The sequence below is a fragment of the Doryrhamphus excisus genome, chromosome 20 (assembly GCF_030265055.1).
Source record: "Doryrhamphus excisus isolate RoL2022-K1 chromosome 20, RoL_Dexc_1.0, whole genome shotgun sequence".
NCBI lineage: Eukaryota > Metazoa > Chordata > Actinopteri > Syngnathiformes > Syngnathidae > Doryrhamphus > Doryrhamphus excisus.
The window spans coordinates 16,445,001-16,468,517 of record NC_080485.1 but is presented as its reverse complement, the minus strand read 5'-3'; the positions used below and the strand labels follow the sequence as shown (position 1 = coordinate 16,468,517).

At 44.9% G+C, this 23,517-nt stretch overlaps 1 protein-coding gene across 4 annotated transcripts in view; it reads left to right on the top strand.

Moving 5' to 3' along the window:
- LOC131107844 (leucine-rich melanocyte differentiation-associated protein-like) overlaps positions 1-19,100 on the top strand; it is a 267,408-nt gene extending 248,308 nt beyond the window's left edge. For 3 of the 4 annotated variants that reach the window (XM_058058241.1, XM_058058240.1, XM_058058242.1), the window contains one exon: positions 18,374-19,100. In XM_058058241.1, coding sequence (XP_057914224.1) covers positions 18,374-18,655 — 282 coding nt within the window. In that variant the 3' untranslated portion in view covers positions 18,656-19,100. The remainder of the gene's footprint in view (positions 1-18,373) is intronic. The other variant, XM_058058243.1, reaches the window with a different exon arrangement.
- The last annotated feature ends 4,417 nt before the right edge of the window (positions 19,101-23,517 follow it).

Genomic DNA, 23,517 nt, shown 5'->3' with positions numbered 1-23,517 from the left:
AGCTTGGATATCCTGTAAAAAGCAAAATAACGACATCGTCACCTTTTAACTGCACTGGAACCTCCAAAGTTGAAGGAATCTGTTCCATGATGCTGTGGTTGTTTCCATTTATAATATTCATAACCTGACATCAAAGTAGGAAAATAACTTGACACAAAGTGAAATAAAACTAAAAGCAAAATTACTCAGTCTCTGAACACACCTATGAAACCATAGCTGTTCTCATTTAGACCATCTGGAACTCTCCCTTTGAAGGCAGCTGTTCAAATGGATAACCTTCAGATAACCTTGTCCCAGAAGAATACAGAGTTAATTAACGGTTAAATAAAAGTAAAATATGGTGAAATTATAAATAGGAGTTGTGAAACAAAACTAAAAGTAAAATTACTCACCATTTCTATACATGTCCACAATGGTTGTTCTTATTTATTTTGTTCATTTGGAACTTCTTAAAGAACAGTAAAACTTTAAAACTTACTAACTGTACACTAAAACTAAAAAAAAGCCACCTGTCGTCTGTATTTTTTTTGTAATTTATAAATATTCCAATGTTGTAGTTTGTAAAATAAAATGAAAAAGTCAAATTCACGCTTTACAGACATCGGTCCACCGCCATAGAATCATAGAGAATTTAAGCAACTGTTAAATAAAACTAAAATCTAAAAGTAAACTCCCTCACCTGTGAAGAAATCTTGAATTGTTATCATTTCTAACCACTCTAATTCTTCACAGAATTATAACGTGGAGACGGATTGTCAAATAAAACTGAAATTAAATAACCAAATTACCCTTTGAAGTCACCCGTTCACTAAGGTTGTCCTTGTCATAGAAGTATGTTCACAAAGCTAAAAGCAAGTCAAATTGCTCACCCTTTGAAGTCACCTGACAGGTAAGAGAGAAGAGGGAAAGAGGTGACTTCCACCTTTCCTCTTGGCCATCGCTGGTGCTTCTGTGGTACCATCACAGGAACCTGAAGAAAGCTAAAAAACAAGCTAAGTTCATCCTTTAGCTACTAACCGAGCTGAAGTCTCGCGAGATTTGCTGCCATCTTTCTTGAGCTTCTTGATAACCAGCCCCCCCATCGTACGCTTTCCCTTCTTCGTCCAGCGCCTATGAAATACGACCATTCCCAACATTCGAGCCTTTTCACAGCAGCAAGCAAATGCGCCTCGTAAATCTTTATCGTCCGTGACCGTTGCAGACAAACCTTGGCTATTTACGACGTTGCGGAGCGGCGCAGACTCAGCAGCCGCTCAAGCACAACCAGATGTTTGTTTGAAGTAACGTGCTGGCCTCCGCTCCCAATGTGTCAGCGTGATGGACAAGGACATGGGCTCTCAGGAGCGCTTGGGAAAGGAGGGAAAAAGTGGAGCGTCGGACTTTGGTCTACTTCCCAGTTGCATGGGTCATTCTCAGAAGAGAAGCAGAACATAAATCAGCTCAAGAGGGAAGGTCTTATTTCGAGAACCGGCTTTGAAATTCCAGTATTTCCAAAGCGGCTGCGCTATTTTTCATTTTCCACGATGATTTGTTGTTGGGGAAAACTGAGACACGCTCGGTGGAGCTTCATGCTTTCCAATGGTGGGAGTCCATCATTGTAATTTACAATAGGGCCGTGCTGCCAGATGGTTTTGGGTATTTTTCGCTTCCAGCAGGATGGATGTTGGGTCCAGCAGGTTTTTGTGTGTGTGTGTGTGTGTGTGTGTGTGTGTCGTTAGCGGAAAACAAATGGCTCGGCGAGCAGGCGGAGTCTGTCTGTGCATGGTGACTCTCGACTCTTCATGCTGATGAATAGCTGCTAATATGTTAGCAGATGGTGGACAACTTGTCATGCTAAAAAGGTCCCACCACCACACGTCCTCCTGGTAATTATTGTATATTACCAGCGGTGTTTACCTTTTGAAGTGTCTGGTGTTTCACATTGGACGATACGGCAGGAGAGCAGAGTAAGACTAATGCGTCTTATTGGTTCATGTGGTATGATGGATCATCAAGCTGAATGCGTACCTTCATGTCCTAATCTCTGCGAAAATCTTTCTCCGTGTATTTGCGCATTTTTGATCAACAAATTTGTGGCTATGAGTTATATAACGTGAGCATCGTACAGACCGTATGCGGACGGTGTGGCTATTATAACAGGACTAATATACAATATGACCTATTATTAGTCAAACATATGCCTATATATGCAAAGTGAACGTATCCTTGGCCCAAAGGAAGGCGGATTATAACCCTCAATCAAGCGGAGCGCTTACCCAAGTAGCACAGCAACATTTTTACAGAGTTTGGAAGTCAGTGCAAACATAAATTCACCGGATCATAAGGCACCTTGTTGACTTTTGGTGCACCTTATAGTGCAGAAAATACGGTATGTCTTATTTTGCCGTATTATTATTATTGGGTAATAGGAGTCTAACGGTGACTACGGTGTGTTATTTCATGTCTAGAGGGCTCACATCATGTCAAAAACTATATTTAGGCCGTAAACTGGAAGTCTAACTGAAAATATTTTATTTATTCTATTCTATTTCATCCATCATGGTCGGGCCTGGAAAAGTGGTAAACGAGGGATTACTGTTATGTATTCAGATATCCACATAGTTTGTGCGGTGCGGTTACATTGTGTGTTGATCGTTGTTATTATTGTGTCTACATGCATTATTTTTGGTTGTATTTTGCATAAAAGTGGACTTCTTAAAAGCTGGCTGTGCCCTCATGGCGGCGTTCGTTCATCCAGTCGTCCGACTCAGACGGTTGACTTGTACTGATTGTTGCTACTCGCTAATTCGGTGTCATGTTTGTCAAGCGGTTTGGAAGGAGCGATGGTAATTAGCAGTTGTGGGTCCTGGCCGGCCGTACACACACGCGTGCACAAACACTCATTCCCAGGTGTCGTCAGCGCTCCAAAGGCACCGGCGTGGAAAGAGTCGGACTCATCTGTCAATTACGTTAAGCTCCATCGGGCCATTGTCTAAACTGTTTTCTCACTCTCCGGTGAATCCAGCGATTTATTGTCAGCCGCCTTGACATCAATATACAATTGAGGAGACACTAAGCTGTGATGTGTGAGCACAAACTGTTGTCAGACGAGCAGCGCGGCGCACATTATGCGCCGTTTAGATTATTCATTGCAGTAAGAGCGTTGTTTGGATTCACCGCTGCTAAAAAAGACGGACGTGACTGCCGGGATTCTCTGATTTAGCCTTCGATGGAACATCATTTTGTGGGTCAGCTGCTACTGGCTGATCATGTGGAGCTACAAGGTAGTCGCAAATATTAATAGGAGCCAGTCTTCCAGGACCCGGGTCCCGAGACATACTGAAAAGAGCGAGGTCACGGAAAATGCTAGCGAGCCCTAAACAACCTTTTAGCCTGTCACTCTGATTCTGCTGATGAAGCTGCTTTAAACAGACGGAGCAGGTTTCTCTGTCACCGTAATGCGAGCCGACAAGTTCTTTCACCATCATCGTTTGATTGGTGGATGCTTTCTGGCGTGCTGTGTCACTGCAGTGCGAGACGAACGGATCAACTGAGTCATTTTTGGTCCAAAACACAAACCCGGCCCAGATTGTTGTGATATAAAGGCCCCCCACCCCCCCCCCCCCCTGCACCCCCACCGGAGGACAGTCATGCATCCCGACATGAAACCTTCCGTTTGGTGGCCATCAGACGACATCATGTTTGACAGGAAGGAGACATCCCGTGCGGTTGTTGAACGTATGGCCTCAGTATTGGACGTAGACGCCAAAAACTGATATTGTGTTTATTTTCTGGAGGAAAACAAAAGATGGAACTAATCGCCACCTTGTGTGTTGACTGGTGGGTTCTTGGCAGGGCTCTGGGTTTGATTTGAGCATGTTTGCTACAGCCGTTCCTTGTTTATCACAGTTAATCGCTTCCAGACCCAACCACGATAAGTGAATTTCCACAAAGTAGGATTCAATAGTAGTCAATGGAAATGTTTCATAATTCCGGCATAGAAAACACATTTTGGCTCTCTAGATACTGAAGTACAATCTTTACCATTAGTAGAGCCCTGTAGACATGAAATAACACCCCTATAGTCGCCTTTACACTCCAATTATTCTTTGTTGACACCACATTGCTGAACTGTAATGTGCTGCAGGGACACAAGCTAACTCATTAGCTTCCAATTTATTTACTGCATTCTGAAGCCAAAACATACCACTTCCACATGGAGCGGGAGGAGAGGTTTTTGATCAAATCAATCAAAATAGTAATAATAATCCATTGTTTAAGGGACGACTGTAAAGCCTGTAAAATATATTACAAATAACAATAATAATAAAAGATTTATGAATGTATTCATCTCCAAGAAAAAGTTACAGCACGAGTTAGACTCTATGAAGAGGTGGGCATTGACACGAGGGGGGTAATAATAAAATTAATAATAATAAATGATTTTGCAAGAAAAAATATTACCACTAAAAAAACCAAATAAACTCAACAGATAGTTGACAGAAAACATTGAGCCATTAGCTTACATGACATTACCTTAACCCTGCCATACCTTAACACTATTTTTACGTCCCACATCACAGAATGAAAATAGTTCTCCTCACATTCCGTGTGGAAGTGGTACATTTTTGGCTTCTTAAGTTTAGAGGAAATAAATTTGAGGCAGACTAGTTAGCTTGCTAGCTTGAGACCCTGCAGCGTAGGAGTTAATATGTTGACATATTATCGTGTCCATGTTTTCTATGGTTGAATCCTATATTGTTATTGTTGTTAATGTGGAACTAATTAACCGCCATAAACGAGGTACGGTTGTAATAACACAGGGGAATTAAAGAAACGGACCAGTACCACTCCGAGTTCTTCTGCTACAAGAAGTGTTCTTGCGAGCGCCTGTAGCGCCTCAGCGGAAAGCTAAAACATGTGTCAGTTTGACACCATTAGTGAGTGTTAACACACAACCTTTTGGCAGCGCCGAGGAACCGCGCCTCACGATTCCAGGCGTTTTCCTCTTTTCGAACCGGAGAGTTAAGGATTCAGGCGGTTTGGGAGGAAAGACGGACGAGGAGGGCATGGCGGCGGACAAAGTGGGCCGTCCACGTCTCGCAGTGCTGGTTTTTATTTGCACACTGTGTCCCTCAGATGCGATGTCTCTGGGCGAGCCGACTGTTTGTTTGCCGCCCCGTGACCCGTTATGATTCTGGCTAAACTATATATGTTCTTTTGTGCCGAGCCTCCCAGCCTCTCGCTAAAGAAATATACGTTGTATTATCCCCCGCCGCGTTATTGCTTCATGTAGCAGGCACTAGACTGTAAAAGCAAACCTTGGAAGGATGACATTAAGATAACCTTGGGACGGACGTGATAACAGCCGTGGCCGTCCATTTTTCAAGGCTGGCCCTTTAGCGGTGGGGACTGCAATACTTTCCATAACGCTAACTTCTAAGTTCATTCCACAACAAATAATAAAAAGTCAAAAGAATTCATTCCAGGCCATCCTGAAACCTTTATTAATGCTACATTTGACCATCCATCAATACTATTTACCATCATGTAATACAACTAAAATAAACTAAAAGTACTATTGCGGTTCCATTGGCCACCATGAATGGGTGGTTACTGTTGCTGGGAAGTGATGTACTATGAATGACAAATGGTGCTCGATAAATAAACTTGTCTTGCCTTGCCTTGAGTGTTGTTAGCATGATTAGCAGAGTGGAGAGTGTCAGTGACCGGCATGAGTTGTGGCTGACAGCAACCCCTGTGTGAATGTTTACTGTGCCATTGCAGTAGTATTCTACCACACTGGCCACTAGGTGTCAGGAATGTTACATCGGGCCAATAGCCACTATGCTAGCAGTGCTAACATTTCTGTCATGTCTTATTTTCTATTAGCATGTCAAATACAGTATATTAGCTAATATAAGGTATGTAAGTGCAGTGACAATAAGAACGTTATTTAATGTCCACAGGCATTCATTCAGAAGAATGACACTAGGGGTCAGTAATGTTACATTGATGAGGTGCTAAGTACCTTACAGAACAGGAACAAAGAACTTTCCCAATGCTAACATGTATGAGTACATATATTTTGTCTTGTTTATGTCTACTATGTCTTATATTCTCTTATTATGTGTAATTTACTGGGTAATAGGAGTGCAAAGGCGACTATAGGGTTGTTATTTCATGTTTAGAGAGCTCTGATAATGTTACAAGTAATTACCGACACCGAGTGGCCAATGTAGAATACGACATATCATATCACAACGCACAGCCATTTTTATGCTTTGAAGTGCTTAATTTATGAACGTTTGGTAAAATATTGATATTATTTGACTAACAACAAGTTTTTTCAACCATGAAACGATCTGATTTATGAAGTAAAAAGAGTGAAAATTGGATGCACAGAGTGTGGAGGAATTAATGGGCTGTAATTACATCGTTTTGTGCTTTTATGGTTTTAGTCACACCAATTACAATGCTTGTGAAAACATCAAAAATGTGTTGATAAAATGATTTCAATGATTGCTATTTGATTCAGTGCTCTTGTTGACGGTTGAATTCCAAATCGGAGGCTTCTCTGGTTAGTCTCATGCCGGTTGACCAGCTATATTACGTGTTCTATGGTTATCATCACGTTCGTCCTTTAATTTTCCCAGTGAAAATTGGCTTGAATTCCAAATTGTAGGACTTGTGTTGTTTTTCTTTGGCCAAAGCGTCCGTGGCCGGCGTGCACGACGGTACGCCGGAGGCCATTAGCCGATGACAAGCGAGTCCTGACAAATCAGTGATCTTATCGCAGTGATGTGCAGTCGATAATATTTGGCTTCATTAATTCCCGTGCCCTGAGAAGACATCCCGGGACCGCTATTAGTCGTGAAATCTCATCCCCGTCTCGGCCATACCTCAGCTGGGACTCAACCAAGCAGTCAAGCAGATAATACGCTGTGAGCTCTGAAACATGTACCATTATAATTAGCTTTGTCAGGTCCGAGCCCCCTACAACCCTCATGCAGATAATATGATAATATGTCTTCATAACCAGCTGACCTTACATGCTCAATATTTCTCCCCTTATGAAGATTACATGTCAATAAAGTAATTGAGTCCCGGGGTGTGTGGCAAGTGAAGATTTAGGTTATTGGACTTTTCGGGGGCAGTGATGTACGAGCGTTATTATTCTGCCTGTCGGGGGATGTGCGAGGGGGGGGGGCGAGGATGGTCCGAAGAGTGTCATTGGGGGGAGGAAGGGTAAAGAGAGCCAGATAAGGAGGAAGACGGAAATGGAGAGGAGAAGAGGCAAGATCATTCCTCACAAGGTGATCCGCAGTTAATCATGCTCTCACGCCTTCATCTGGCCACCCCCCCCCCCCCAACCCCCCCGCATGATGCCAGGAGTGGATATGCTTTATTACTTCATATTTGCAGCCGTCCCAGTGATTGGCTTTGCCAATTTAAAAAGTCGGAAAGTCCGCCGGGCAACCGCGGATGAGGTGTTAAGAACGCCGCCCAAGGATTCGATTCCCACAATCGGCAAGGCTCAGGTGCAAGGCAGTGAACTCAACTCCCGCACCACCCCCCATCACCCCCCACCCCAATCCAGCTGCTTCTCTGTGTCGTTAAGGAGCTTGCTGGAATGCAGATGGCATATTTTATATATCACTTGTTATTATTATTATTATTTTTCTTCTGGTATTCATTTGTCTTTTCAGTGATTGTACTGTTTTGTTATTGTTATTTTTTTCTCATTGAATCAGTTGGAAGTAGTCTTATATTTTCTAGATTTCTTTCTTCCAATGTAACACCTCACAATGTCTCCAAAAAATGGCGGTAAATATCATTTTGTCCATCATAATTTGACTGTCAGTGCCAGAGTCAGAGGTAATGGCATGTGAAAATAAGCGCCAGCAAACAATGGTGGTTGTACACACTTTGAAGGGACACACACACATATACACACACACACATATACACACACACACACACACACGGGCGAGGTGGGACAGCAAATGTTAAAGGATATTTTAGCATGTCCTCTTGGATCAGGCCGGGAGATTGATATCTTCCAGTCAGATGAAGCCTTGACGTGACTGATCCTGCCCTTCCATCATTGTGACAAGTGGCTCTTGGCTAACGCTCACCCGTGTTGATGGGCACACGCCGGACGCCACGAGGGCCCCGGCCAACGTGGCCGCCCTCCTCTCTCGCTCTCCCTCGCCCTGCCAGCTCCCATTTCTGTTGCCCTTCTCCTCCGCCGTGTCGCATCCAATCACCGTCCGGCTGGCCGGGCGCTCGGTCGGACAGGCGGGGAGTGGGCGCCCCCAGTGAAGAAGTGCCTCACAGGCGTCAGGGTGGGCGCTGAAATGACTCTAATAACGGGGGCTCTTCCAAGGACCAGGATGTGGTGGACTAAGGAGTGCTTGATGTCTGCAGGGCTGCCACCCATACCCGGGGCACTGGGGTCGGCCATGTTAGCCTGCCAGGGTTCAAGGGTGGCCCAAACGGAACGAGACGGTTCGGTGCAGGAGTAACAACTTAAACATTAAAATTCCAAAATGTACCTTGGCCTTTGACCTTTTGTTGTTTATGTTTATGACGCAAGGTGGTCCTACTTGTTAATAACCGGTGGGAGAAATGATGGCATTGAAGTACGAACGTGTCAGAGTTTGATCCGCTTTGCCGCCAATACATCGGCCTCGTTTTCCAGTGAGGGTGGGACTCCGACGGGGCGCCCCTTTTCACCGATTCTGTTCATCGCTTTTATGGACAGATTTTCTCACCGGACAGATGGGATGCCGCTTGGTGGCCACAGGATTTGGTCTCTGCTTTTTGCAAATGATGCGGTCCTGCTGGCTTCCACGGACCGTGATCTTCAGCTCTCCCTGGATGGGTTCTCAGCCGAGTATGAAGCGGCTTGAATGAGAATCAGCATCGCCAAATCAAAGGGTGGTGTGCCATTTCCTTGGAGGAGTTTAAGTACCTTGGGGTCTTGTTTACAAGTAAGGATGGAAAGTGTGATGTACAGGCGGATCGCAGTGATGAAGTCCATGGTCCATGGTCTATGGTCATGAGCTTTGGGTAGTGGGATAGGTACAAGCGGCCGAAAGCAAGACAGAGGAAAGTCCTCAGATTAGTGGAAGAAGACAGATGGATGGACGGGAGAAAGAATATATAAGAAGTGTTATGTAAGAAACATCCAGGTTGGTGCTTGTCCATCAGGTTTGACTTTGATGACTGCTTTGAGTCTGTCGGGTTAAAATAAAACCTTGTAAAAACTGTTTGTGTACACGTGGACTCGGCCTAAGCACAAAATCAATTCCTATTTTCACGCACGTGTTCAAAAGCCGCCGCACTAAATTTTTTGGTGTCCGCTTTTGACGTGATGGAAATGGTCGCTGACAGGTGGCGAGGTGCTATTTTGTGCGACGAGGCGTGAAGTCCACCGCGGCGTGCGCGGTTTAGTCAACGCGGCTCTTAGCGACCGACATTGCTCGCCGGCCAACAAAACACTGTCATTGTCACGTCATTTGTCTTTGCTGCAGACAATTTGCAATGCGCGGCACGCTCGCCGCCTCGCCGCCGTGGGCGTGTTCCGCCGAGATGCGTTTTCGCTGCCCTCCCGGTGATATTTTCCCCATCTTGCACCGAGGCCACTCGTGTCCTTGCGCGGCGGCGGACTAACAAGCTACCTCCCTTTCAAGACTTTTATGCGCTTGTAATTGACCTGACAATGGGTTCATTATGCAGTCCCTTTCATGCTGTTTTGCCTGATAATTATTATTTAATGTGTTCAGATGGAGAGCATCATTAATTCATCCCTTCCTCCAATGTCAAAGAGATGAACAGTGAAGTTATCACTCTCTGGTGATTAATATTACGCTCTTTTGTTATTGAATCCTGTCCCAGTGATTAAACCTTCATGGAGCAGCCCCTTATTAACGGCGACATTACGGAGCGCCGCCGAGGCTCTAATTGCTATTTTCACGTTTTCCGTGGTGGTCAGAGGTTTGAAACACTTATCTGTGGCTTTTCTTTTAATTAGAAATCCACGGCCTAATGAAGAACACAATCGATCAGTGTCACACCCCCCACACCCCCCGCGTGGCCATTTCAGATGCACATGTTGACGGAGAAAATGAGCGCAGGTGATTAGTGGCGTCATTAGCGTCTTCAAGCGCCCTTAAGGGTAGACGATGTCTTTCACCTGCTCCCGCGGTAAATAATTGCCATTGTTGTGCTGACAGCAGAGTTTGGCCGTTTCTTTACCGTGAAACTTACTCGATGACAGCGTCTGCCTGGTAAAAGACGATCCCGGGAAACTCCATCCTCGCCCGTCTTCTTATCTCCGCACGCCAGAGCTACTGTAACCACTGTCTCCCTCGACTCTGTGTGGAATAAATGTCACTAAAATTAATTTCACTATATATTTTTCTCATTAGAACCCCCTCCCACCTCCGCTCTTTCGCTCTCTCACACACACAGAAGTAATATCATACTTCAGTCAAAATTTATGTGCCCCGGAATTCAATTTCCTCCTCGTCCTCGTGGGCTGGAAGTACAACGGCTGATAGGCGTTTATCTGCTTGGAAATGTAATGCAGCCATCAGTGAGTCATGCCGCTGTTTGATTACGGCCATTTAGTCAGCTGACAATGTCGGGGCGTCACGTTACGTACATAAACCATCCAATCAAAGCGGCTTAGACCGCTTGTACGTCGTTAAGATACACCAAGGTCCAACCCCTGCATCGTAAATCCTGCGTTAGCAAAGATAAAAATGCTTCGTTTTTTTATTATTCCAAAATCCCTCATTTATCAATTAAAATAATAATTGGTCTCTGAGCCGACCATGTTAAGTGAATTTCCAGTAGTAGGATTCCTTAGAAATGTTGACATAGAAACTCTGTTTACGACCTTCCAAATATGCTTTTTAACATTAATAGAGCTGTCTAGGCTTGAAATAGCACCCCTATAGTCACCTTTACACTCCTATTACCCAATATACGTACATAGTAGACGTAATCAGAGAAAATAAGACAGTGACCGATGGGTGAGCACGCAGGCTAGGAGACCCGAGTTCGATTCCACCCTCGGCCATCTTTTTGTGGAGTTTGCATGTTCTTCCCGTGCATGCGTGGGTTTTCCCCGGGTATTCCGGCTTCCTCTCCATTCCAAAAACATGCATACTAGGTTAATATCCATAGGTATGAATGTGGGGGGGAATGGCTGGGATAGGCTCCAGCACGCCTGCGACCCACGTGAGGATAAGCGGTAGAAAATGAATGAATGGTAGATCTGCCTCTTGTACCCCCACTGCATTGGTGTAACCTTACTAGTGGCCACTGTGGAATACTACGTATCACCACTGCATCTTTGAATGTGTCTTCTGAATGCCTTGTATTTGTACTTTTATTTATGTGTCAAATGTGCTTAAATAAGCACACATAAAAAAACATATTTAATGTGAAGCTTTTGTACAAATACAATTAAAGAAACTCCCCCTGTTCAGTCTCTTAGGGAGTCAGCCAGTGTATATAATAATTGTAATAATAATTGTAATATATGATAATAATAAACCGTATGTTCATTGTTGTGGTTGCAGTTTGCAGCGGTGTGAGATCACGCTGCATGGCGGTGTTCCTCCACAGTCGGCAGGCCCTCCACGCTAACGCCCACACACGGCAGCCCTCCCTCCCCACTCTGGGCTCCTCGGCTTCTGCTGGGTGAAAAATGGCCCACATTTCCCTGATAGCCTGTGTGGATGTGGAGAGTATAAATGGCTAATGAATTACAGATGAACATTGACGCAAATTAATCTCCCTGATGTCCCAGGGTTATATGGCAGCTATTTAAAAGTTTAATCAATACGCTGAAGTTGAGAACATGCAGTCGCTGCAGTTGTTGTGGCCGCAGTAAACAGTCGGGGAAGCGGAGCTGGCCCGAGAGCGTGCGGGGGTGGGGGGCATGCATCATGACGACAGCTATTTGTGTTTAATGGACTAAATATTTTTTATTGGAGGAGGGTAAATGTCACTTTATTTCACAAAGTTGCACTGGGGAGTTTGGTTTGAGTCCCCCGCCGGGGAGACAGATGTCACCTCAGCTGTTAAAATGATGAAGTGCTCTACAGTGGAGCATGCGCATCATTAAAGCAACATAACGGGCGCCTCTTGATGCTGCTTTACTCAACCCGGCGGCGGCGGCCATCTTTGCTCTCTCCGATTGCAAAGCATGGTGTACAGTACATTCCTCATAGCAGAAACATGACATGAATCTACTTGACACCTTTACTTTTGTCCTTTGTTTATATTCATATACATATAGTACTCTACACTGGCCACTAGGTGTCAGTAATGTTACATTGATGCGTCAATAGCCACCACAGGAAGTACATCAGTATATCTGATATGACTTTATTTTATTTTATTTTATTTTATTTTATTTTATTTTATTTTATTTTATTTTATTTTATTTTATTTTATTTTATTTTATTTTATTTTATTTTATTTTATTTTATTTTTTATTATGACGTCTACAATATTGGCTCAAATGAGTGGAAATGTGGAATGTACTTCATTTCTCCAATAATACTCCAATAATGTTCAGCACATTTATAAAGTCATAAATAGGTTTTCTATGCTCTAACTGCTAAAATATTTGACTTCGATTCATTCATCACTGTCGGGTCTCAAACCAATTAAGTAATAAACGAGGGATTACTGTATATGGGAAATAAATCCCGGCTAGAGTAATTCAAAGCAGTAATTTGCTGTAATCAATAATAAAAAGTAAAAAGGACACATACATAGTCACCGTGAGCACAATAAAAGGCCTCATTTATTTACCTTCATAAGCCACTCTCGCATCGATCCCCCTGCACCCCCACCCCATTTGAGCCCCGCCCACTTGTACACCACCCTTCTTCCACCCTCCTGGGAGATAATACCCAAAGCGTAATTGCCTTGTTAATTGGCTTTTTCCCTCACTCGGTCAAGTGCGTTTTTTTTCCCTCCTGATGGATGGCAGCCCTGATGGCACCGTTGGCTAAGTGGCCAAAACGCAAGGGTGGTCTTGTGGAGGAATAAGTAATATCAATTGGGGGGGAAAGAAGAGATTCCAGCAGAGACAGGCCCGAGAGAGGAATAAGTTATAGGACGTGAAAAGGAGACAGCGAGTGGATTCATGCCAAGAATAGATAACCTTGATGTTAAAAGCTACATCCGTCGGATGTGTCTGTCTGTGACATATTGATGGCCCTTGAAAAAGAGTCACGCTGATTGTATGCAGGGGAACAATCATTAAAGCCTCTCTGCCTCGCTCTCCTCGCTGACTTTCTCTTATCTCGCCATCGTTTTGTGGGCCTTTTAATGAACTGCTCGCTTTAAATGTCAAACAGCACACAGTCGTTCCACCGGTCTTCATGCAGGAGACCCGAGTATGAAAAACAACCGCCTAGATCGGGGGGGTGCAAAGAGCAGTGCGGATTTTACGAGAATAAAGTCGAAATAAAAAAGTCGGGAATAATATTTTTACGAGAATAAATTTAGCAAATTATGGGGATTAAAAGTAAAATGATGTCATTTTAGTATCGTAGAGTTGAAATATTCATTCATTCATTTTCTACCGCTTATACTCACAAGGGTCGTGGGGGGGCTATCCCAGCTGTCTTGGGCCGAGAGGCGGGGTCCACCCTGGACTGGTGGCCAGCCAATCCCAGGGCACATATAGACAAACAACCATTCACACTCACATTCATACCTATGGACAATTTGGAGTGGCTAATTAACCTAGCATGTTTTTGGAATGGGGGAAGAAACCGGAGTCCCCGGAGAAAACCCGAGGGTGGGATTGAACTCGGGTCGCCTAGCTGTGAGTGTGAGATCTGCGCGCTAACCACTCGACCACCGTGCAGCCCAGAGTTTAAATACAGAAAGACCAAAAATACATTTTTAATACATGTAATATTATGAGAAACAAACTAATAAAGTTGTTACTTTTGGAAAATGAGGTTAGGGAAAAGTTGCATCCTTTCATTTTTCATGACTGGAAAACGTCTGGACACCCCGGAGTTATGAGAAGAATGAACGTACCCGTTACTCCATGGTACTCATAACATGGACAGAAAACCCGAAACCTTGTTGGAGCTCTTTTCGTAGCGGCCTGTCATGGCCGCCCCATCATGTGCATTCATTGGCTGCCTCTTTTTCTATTTTTATATCTTTATATCTTCAGATAGAGAATAGAGAGACATGTGTTCATGTCTCACAAAACAATTGCAGATGATTTTTGAACTTTTTCTTTAAGGAGTACACGACGAGACAAAGCACACGCCGTATTGTACGCTAACCAGAACCTTTGGTGTATGCTAACCAAGGTTTTATTATAACGGGATTTCTTATTCTATTATAACGGCATTCTTTTTCTTTGTGAAAATGGACTTGGGTTTTTGTAGTTCTGGACCTTTCGGAAAGAATGAATGAGGGAAAGAGAGGTATTACTGTATTACTGCTATTACTGTATTACTGTCTCATATAGCGCTACTGTTATTGGGTCATATATTGCCCTGGCGGGGGTTATCCTGCCCATGTAGCTCGCTTGAGCCCCCATTGAGAGGACGCTTGCTGCGTACAGGTTGATATTCTGTTTGATGAACGCACACTATTGTTGCCTTCGCCGAGAGAACAATACCAAGCTTTGGACTTGAGTGGCTTTTAATAAAGACAAGACGATGGCGACCCTCTCGAACAACCACCACAGGTGTAGCCTGACGCGCGGTGTGAAGGCCGGACCGTTCCTCGGCAGACATTAGCCCTCCTTTGTCGCTTTGTTATCATGTCACTTTAACGCCGCCCCCGCTGTGTCTTATGGTTTTGTGAAAGTGGACTGTTTGGCCTGGGATCCACCGAGGATGACTTTGGTACTTGGCATGGAAGACGAGTTCATCAAGTTGCGTCCCAGAGGTTGTTTACGTGCTCCTTTCTGTCTGCCGTCTACGTCCATCTTCTGTGGTAATAAGCAGGATCTCTCGCTGTGAAGGGAACTTGTTGGACGATGTTTTTATGCACCAAAAAGCCTTTTAATGAAAACAGAGCTGGGACGTAACAAGTAGAAAAGACCAACCATGGTCCCATTGTTGTTCCCTTACTTAGTCCTTCTCTTGTTGCATCAGTGCTCATCAAAGTCCAAGAACCGGTTCCCTTCAGTCTTTGGATTAGTGGTGACCTCAGCAGAGCGGGAAGGCTCCAGGGGGCTTCAGCTTCTCTAGTGCCGTCATCTGGAAAGGTCCAAGTACATCCCCTCCAGGAAGTGTCTACTGGAGTCTGTGGTAGCTCAGTGGGTCATGTCTCTTCAAGGACCCCTCGGTCTTCATTTGGCTGAACTGTAGGACGTTGCAATACCACCTCAACAACAGTCCAGTCTTGGGAGTCAGTAGCTGCATGTGAGCCGTTGGAAGACCTGGGTTGGTATCTCTGCTGGGGCATCTCAGTGTGGAGTTTGCATGTTGCATTCGTGGGTTTTCTACGGGTCTTCGGTCTTCCTCCCGCATTCCAAAAATGTGCATGTTAGGTCAATTGGAGACTCTAAGTGTGAATGTTTGATTGCCTCTATGCGTCCTACCATTGGCTGGCGTCCGTGGTTGACCCCGCCTTTCCCCCAGAGCCAGCTGGACCACAATACCCCCGCGACCCAAGTGTGGACAAGCTGCATAGAAATTGAAAACTGAGGAAGTACTGGAAGCAAACCATCAGTGGATTTTAGTGCTAATATTTGCTAATAAAAAGCTCAACCAAGATGTATTCATCCAAACAATAAATTATTCCTATTTCTCTGACTTCCTGTGAGGAAACAGCTTCCACACTTCCATGCAGGAAGGGATTGAGTTCTAGGAGTTTCCAGTGCATGTAAAAGGTCTCCCCCGTGATCATAAGGCAGCCGTAGTCCTGCAGTGTCAAGTCCCGTCTCCAGCCACGGCATCCGTCCTCGGGCAAATTGTGGCAGCTGCAGTTGGGAACCTCCTCACGAGTCTGACGAGCGACGTGGTACGATACCCCGCTCACGCACCCAGGGAAGCGAGCAGGAGGCGCCGAGCCGGTCCTGGATTTTATCGGAGGTGACAGCTTCTCACACTTGAGTGTTTGGATCACCTCAAGTAGCTATGCGGGCTACGAGGGGAGTCGGGGGGAGGCGGGTGAGCACCGCGCCACTACAAAGTACAGATTTAGATTGACTGAGCTTGTCCTCGGGCCCGTGGGCCGCCGCCGCTGCCGCATGGCGCTGCAGCCTGACAAGAACACCCACTGATGCCGCGAGGGACTGGTGCGTGCACATCTGTCTGCACACTTCATATATATAGATATATGTGAAGTGTGCGAGGTGTCAGCTTGGTTTAGAGTCGAGGGTGGCATCAGAATATGCTTGGCACTAATATGGCACCAGTATCTCTGTCCCCCGTCTCTGCTTCCTGTCACTTAGTCGCCATCCTCTTCCCGCCCTTGACAGCGTCTCTTTGGATTACGTGATTGTACTCGGAGCGGCCCCCCGCCCCCGCAACCCCCCGCAACCCCCCGCCCCCTCCTTCCCCCCCCCCCCCCCCCCCCCCCCCCCCGTAATGCACTTGATGTCGATTTTAAAAAGCTTGGCGAAAGGCGTATCTGTTCTCCTGTCAGAGGATCAGTGACAGCGCTAATGCCGCTTGTCCTTGCCTCGTTTGGAGAGAGGTGACCCCCCCCCCCCCCCCACACACACACACACGCACCCACCCACCGCCACCGTCGTCCACCTACTTCATCAAGCAGTGGCATCTGGCTGAAGACTCAATGGCCCTCAAGGAAACCGCCGCCACTTCCTGTCAGAACCACTAGAAAGCTCTACAGGATGTCTTTGTTGTGTTTTGGTACAATGAGGAATAGCGTGCCCCCACCCCCTGAATACCCAGTGGGGGCATATAACATATAACATGTATTAATCAACCTTCCCAAATTACCAGAATATTTAAATCAAGTGAAGAGATGGCACATGTGACTGACAACCTATTTAGCTAGCACATAGCTAGCACGTAGCTGTTATTATGAGCAACGAGGAGTTGCGTTCAAATACATCACATCGTTTAAGTTGAATTCACATGTTTTCAGTTTATATTCTGGGATTTCTGAGCATACGTATACACAGCAAATTGTACTTCCACTTTAAGAGTCACAAAGCGAGTGATAAGATTATCCACTTCTTGTTTTTCTTTGTATTTCTCTTTATTCAGAAAAATTATACACAATAAAGATGTTGTTGGCATGTTAGCATGTCCGTGAATGCATCCTGCGGTCTGTCTAGTGACAATGGATCAGACACGTGTTTGGAGTTGGAGATACCTACGTAGTATACGCTCTTGGAAGTGCATGGCTATGGTAAAAGACCATCAGACTTTGTGGGAGCTTCACTGTGCCACCATCGGTTGTCAGAACCGAGACCCATGTTTTGCCATGATGCGTACACATTAATTATGCCAAATTGGGATGGGGGTTAGGGGTTAGGGGTTAGGGTAGGCTTGCTAGGGCTAGTCTTAGAGGGTTAGAGTCAGTAAATCAGGGTTGTTGTTTGGACCTAGGGTTGGGGTTAGGAGAGTTAGGGCTATGGTTGGGGGGTTAGGGTTAAAGGGGTTGGGCTTAAAGGGTTGTGGTTGGTGTTAGTTAGGGTTACGGGTCAGGGTTGGGCTAGGCGTTGGGTTAGGCGTTAGGATTATGGGTTAGAGTTGAGTTAGGGTTAGGTTAACCCAAAGACTGCATGCTCAGATCCACCCGTGATGATTGTGGATTATGACCAAAATTCAATCCTTTTGTTTGTTTTTGTTCCTGTTATACTGATCGTATTCCCAATTTGTATCTGCAATAACTTTCCCACCATCCCACCATGTCTGCGTCCTAGAAGCAGAGTCCATGATGGATGACGGGATTCAGTGAGCCTGTGACCTCTTGACTCTTGTTTTTCGACAGCAAGCAAAAACCTCCTTTTCATCTACTTGAAGTATTCCAAATGAAGTCATTTCATGTATTTACTTTTGTCACATCTAAAGTCCTTTTCCAAGGGTACAGTAAAGAGGAGTTGCAGCATTTTTTGCAAGGAGCAAGTGACATAAAAGACGAGTGCATCTTGTTCATATGATGTCATGTGTTTTATAAGACCGTTAAATGCATTAACCCGTGCTCTCTTGACCTGGTGCAGCATCGTCCTTGTGGGGGCGGTCCGATGTCCTTCCCAGTCGGACATTTTATAAATGATATCTTACAGTTTTGTGGAAACGCAGGGTTAGGGGTTCGGATCAGGGTTAGCTTCTTTTCTTTGACTGCGTCATCGCCGTAACAAACACGATCCTCCATCTTCACAAACTGTACAATGTTGTGTTTCCAGGCGTCTTCGCCAAGTGCCGCTACGTCTACTACGGCAAACATTCCGAAGGCAACAGATTCATCCAGAACGACCAGCTCTGATGTCGCAGGAAGGAGAGGGACGGAAAGCCGCATGACATTATTATTTATTGACACTTGCCGGCGATGTTGCAGTCCAATCAGTATATTTGCTGTTGACTCTGTCTTCTGCAAGACACTCCCTGAGCATCACACACACACACACACAAACACACACACACACACACACACACAGAGTGACAAACAACCTATTGCGTGTCTCTGACAGCCATGATGGATCACCCATCCACTGCTGCCACTAATCAAGGGTGAAAGGGTGACGGTCACACACCTGAGACCTGACATGGACACATCCTACACACACAAACACAAACACACACACACACACACACACACACACACACACTATATAAAAGACTGCCATTGGAGCTCAGTCGCTCCGTCTTATTTTCAAGAGTAGAGGAAAGAAACTGTCACCTTTTTTGACTGAACACAAATTGTCAACCAAAAAATGATCAAATCTTTGTCCAAATGCTGCATCCATATTTAATACTTTATCATTTTGTATTTTGATACATTTGAAGATAATTGTGATGCAAGCAATTTTTAAATCAATCTTCCTGTTGTCTGTTTTCTGTGCGGTGGTTGAGTTGAACTGATGGTTGAGTTGAACTGATGGTTGAGTTGAAACTGAGCAATAAAGCATTCAAGTCCAAGCATTCCTTCCAGTGTTGACCTTATTGTATGACAATTATTGGATGTGCAACCATGAAGGTGACATTAAAACGAGATGAGGTTTAAAACCGTCAGGCATCCTGCCAATGTTGCCATACGTTGGCTCATTACTGACATGACCAAGCGCTTCAATGTAAACACTCGTTATGAAGAGTGGTCGTCTAAAGTCTTCAGTGCCCACGCTGCTTCTTGATCACATGACCATCGAGGGCATGTTGTTTGTCAGGCATGTCAGTAATAGATAGGATTGACGTAAAATGATATTTGTGAACATTTTGGGTGGGAGTGAATGGACAAACACGATATGGTGGTCTCTGTCTATGTTAATGATTGAATGTTGCAATGTCTCATTTTTCTCCCTCTCTCAGAGTGACTAAATATGTGTGTGTGAATGGACAAACACGATATGGTGGTCTCTCTCTATGTGATATGGTGGTCTCTCTCTATGTAAATGATTGAATGTTGCAATGTCTCATTTTTCTCCCTCTCTCAGAGTGACTAAATATGTGTGTGTGAATGGACAAACACGATATGGTGGTCTCTCTCTATGTGATATGGTGGTCTCTCTCTATGTAAATGATTGAATGTTGCAATGTCTCATTTTTCTCCCTCTCTCAGAGTGACTAATTATGTGTGTGTGAATGGACAAACACGATATGGTGGTCTCTCTCTCTATGTAGATTATTGAATGTTGCAATGTCTCTTGTTTTCCTCTCTCAGAGTGACTAATTATGTGTGTGTGAATGGACCAACAGTTGCACGATGCAACATACGTGATGCGATTTTCTCCTTTTGTCTGACATCATGGTAAGCAATTGTAAGCAAAATTTCCTGTATTTCCCCCATAAAATGGCAATTTTTTATGACTATTTTTTTTATTGTTGACACTTGGGAGCACATCTTCGCTACGCCAAGAGATCGGATATCCCCGCAAAGACACGGAGAGGCTGCATAGCGGGAGTGAACAGCAAGAAGACGGTATAAAGGTTGCTGGATAAAGACGACATCAACCGTGTTTATCGCCTGTCGTCATGGGAACGTGAGTGCAGCATGATTGCGCTGGAGATTGAACGTTAGATTTCATATTTTATATATTTTTTTGGAAAAAAAGAATATACTACTTTATTTCAACTTTACACACACATTTGATGTTGACTTTTGTCTAAATTCTATTTATGGAAAAAATATGGGGATATATATGATATATGGATATTCTACATAAATACTATATAGGAATATGAGTTTTGGGGTCACATGACTATAAGTCTCCCTGTCCAATATCATGGAAGATGATCTTTCACCATCCTTTCAGTTTGGGTTGCTGCTTTATTTCCATCTCCTATTACATTTAGTGTGTGAATGGATAAAGTGTTGTGCGACATGACAAACAAAGATGATGTGGTCCTTCAGTCTACGTGTCTGATGTTACAAAAGGACACCTTGTTCATTCTCATCATGTTTTTTTTTCCCCTCTCACTCTAGCCGGCACTTCTCCTTATGTGTGAATGCACAGATGGTTGTGTGATGTGACAAACACAATGTGGCGGAACCAAGCTCAGCATCCCTCCCTAACATCTCTGAAAGGCATCTCATGGGATCCTTGCAGCCTGACGTTACATGTTTGTTGTGCGATGGGACAAACACGATGTGGTCACGCAGGTCCGAGTCATTCTGACCGCCATGTTTCTCATCTCCGTAAAGGTTTGGGGCCCCCAAATGTTTGTCTGGCCCCGAGCGCTGGCAGGCCACGGTACGGCACTACGAGACGGTAGATGGAAATGTCAGAGATCACGACTCGGTGTCTCTTCAGCTTGTAATCCACTGCAGCCGGGTGGTGTTTGCCAGAGCCTCGGCGCTGACTTCCACCAGGTGTGTGTGTGTGTGTGTGTGTGTGTGTATGTGTGTGTGTGTTCATATTCCAGCTGACATGTCGTTCAGCAGCGTGGTCACTAGTGGCGGCGTTTCAAAATGACAAGGTTTATTTGTCTGTGTTTTGATATACGCAGAGGAAACTGGGCCTGACAGCCTGAGGAGGCAGGAAGAAGAGAGCCACAGCACACAAACACACACAAACACACACAAACACACACAAACACACACAAACACACACAAACACACACAAACACACACCATACAAATGTCATCCTTCCCCTGGCTGCAGTGCACGCCCAGCCATCCTGCTGAAAAGAGCAGACATTTAAAAGTTTGTGACATGTGTCACAGGCGCTGCCATTGAGCCAGTGCGAGTGACGGAGCTGGAATTGACAGGCGCTGAGCCACCGGAGCTGGCTGGGGGACGCGCCGAGTTTGGTGGGTGTCACTTCCCATCCTCGTCAAACGCCACGTTCACGAGCTGCCACGTCGGATGGAGCGCAAAACGCATCTCGCACGGGATGGACGGCAATGTGACATATGCTTGACGTGAAGTTTGACGCTTCCAGGTTGGTGACGGAAAGGCGGACGGCAGGAGATTAATTGGAGTATAAGAGATGCAGATTTACCTGCAGGCCAGGACCTCCTTGACCCCGAGCGCCGTCGTGCTGCTGGGAAAAGCTCCTGCCGGAGCAAATGGCGTACCGTGTCATCGGAACAGATCGCTGACATTCTGCATCAGATGCCCTGCGGACTTCGGGGTTGCGAGCCTCTCCGTGTACGCTACGTGTGTGTGGTGTCTGCTAAGAGACAAGATGGAACCTTCGCTAAGTAGTTATGGTTTCTGCCTTTCACGATCCAAAGCATGCCGCATCATGTGTCAAAACATGACTTCAAATGGAGCGTGGTCTCTCTGGATATGACAGACAAAACTAGATGACTTGTTGACTTTTTCAATCTGTAGCTTTTCATTTTGCATGGAATGCCTTCCATCCATCCATCCACCCACCCATCCATGCATCCATCCATCCATCCATCCATCCATCCATCCATGCATCCATCCACCCACCCATCCATGCATCCATCCACCCATCCATCCATCCACCCATCCATCCATGCATCCATCCACCCATCCACCCATCCACCCATCCATCCATGCATCCATCCACCCATCCATCCATCCACCCATCCACCCACCCATCCATCCATCCATCCATCCACCCACCCATCCATGCATCCATCCATCCATGCATCCACCCACCCACCCACCCACCCATCCATGCATCCATCCACCCATCCATCCATCCATCCATCCATCCATCCATCCATCCATCCATCCATCCACCCACCCATCCATGCATCCATCCACCCATCCATCCATACATCCATACATCCATACATCCATACATCCATACATCCATACATCCATCCATACATCCACCCACCCATCCATGCATCCATCCATCCATCCATACATGCATCTATCCATCCATATATGCATCCATCCATACATCCTTCCATCCATCCACCCACCCATCCATGCATCCATCCACCCATCCATACATCCATCCATATATGCATCCATCCATCCATCCATACATGCATCCATCCATCCATTCATCCATACATCCATCCCTCTGTCCACGCATCCATCCGTCCATACATGCATCCATTCACCCATCCATCCATCCATGCTTTCACCCATTCATCCATCCACCCATCCATCCGTCTTCTATCTGAGGTTTTTGTTAGTTTTTTGTTTTATTGTATTCATTCATTCCAGACTTTGGAATTTGTATGCTTTATTTACCGTGTTTTTGTTTGTATTTGACATTTCTCAATTGTTTTTTTCCCCGAATTATATCTATTGTGTGATTTATTTTTATACTATGGGATGCAAAAAAAAAAGGAAAAACACATATGTAAAATAGATATATCTTGTTTTTAATATACATTAGTATTTTTCTTATTTTTAAATTTGTTTAACAATTTTGAACAATGTAACATTTTAATTTCCTTATAGATTTGTGTGTGTGTTTTGTTTTGTAGTATATCAATTGTGTTTAATTATTTATTTCATTTTTACAAAGTGGATGCAATATCAGGAAAATAAGTGTGAAAAGAATTCAGCACCTGAACGCGACTCCGCTTGTTCGTGATTGGATGCAGCGAATGAAGAGCCACGTTTATTGTCAATGTGCAGGCTGGAAGTCAGCAGCCAAGTTCAAATGCAAACGTGGGAACATGAATGCTATCATTTGGGTCAGCATGTTTACTGGTGTTCATCAAAATATGCAACCTTGGTCCGTGTAACGACTACGCACCAATACAAGTGATCAGTGTGGACCTTCAGTGTAATCAATGATTTGTTTTTTAACGGCTGCATTTCCAAATACCTTCCTTCCTGTCACTGTCAGTGTTCCAACACCAGGATGCAGGGTTCACCTCCCCAAAAGGCACGCTGCTGTGTCAAAACGGCTGAAGGCCAATCATCCTGTCAGTGCCGCTGAAGCCTGCCGA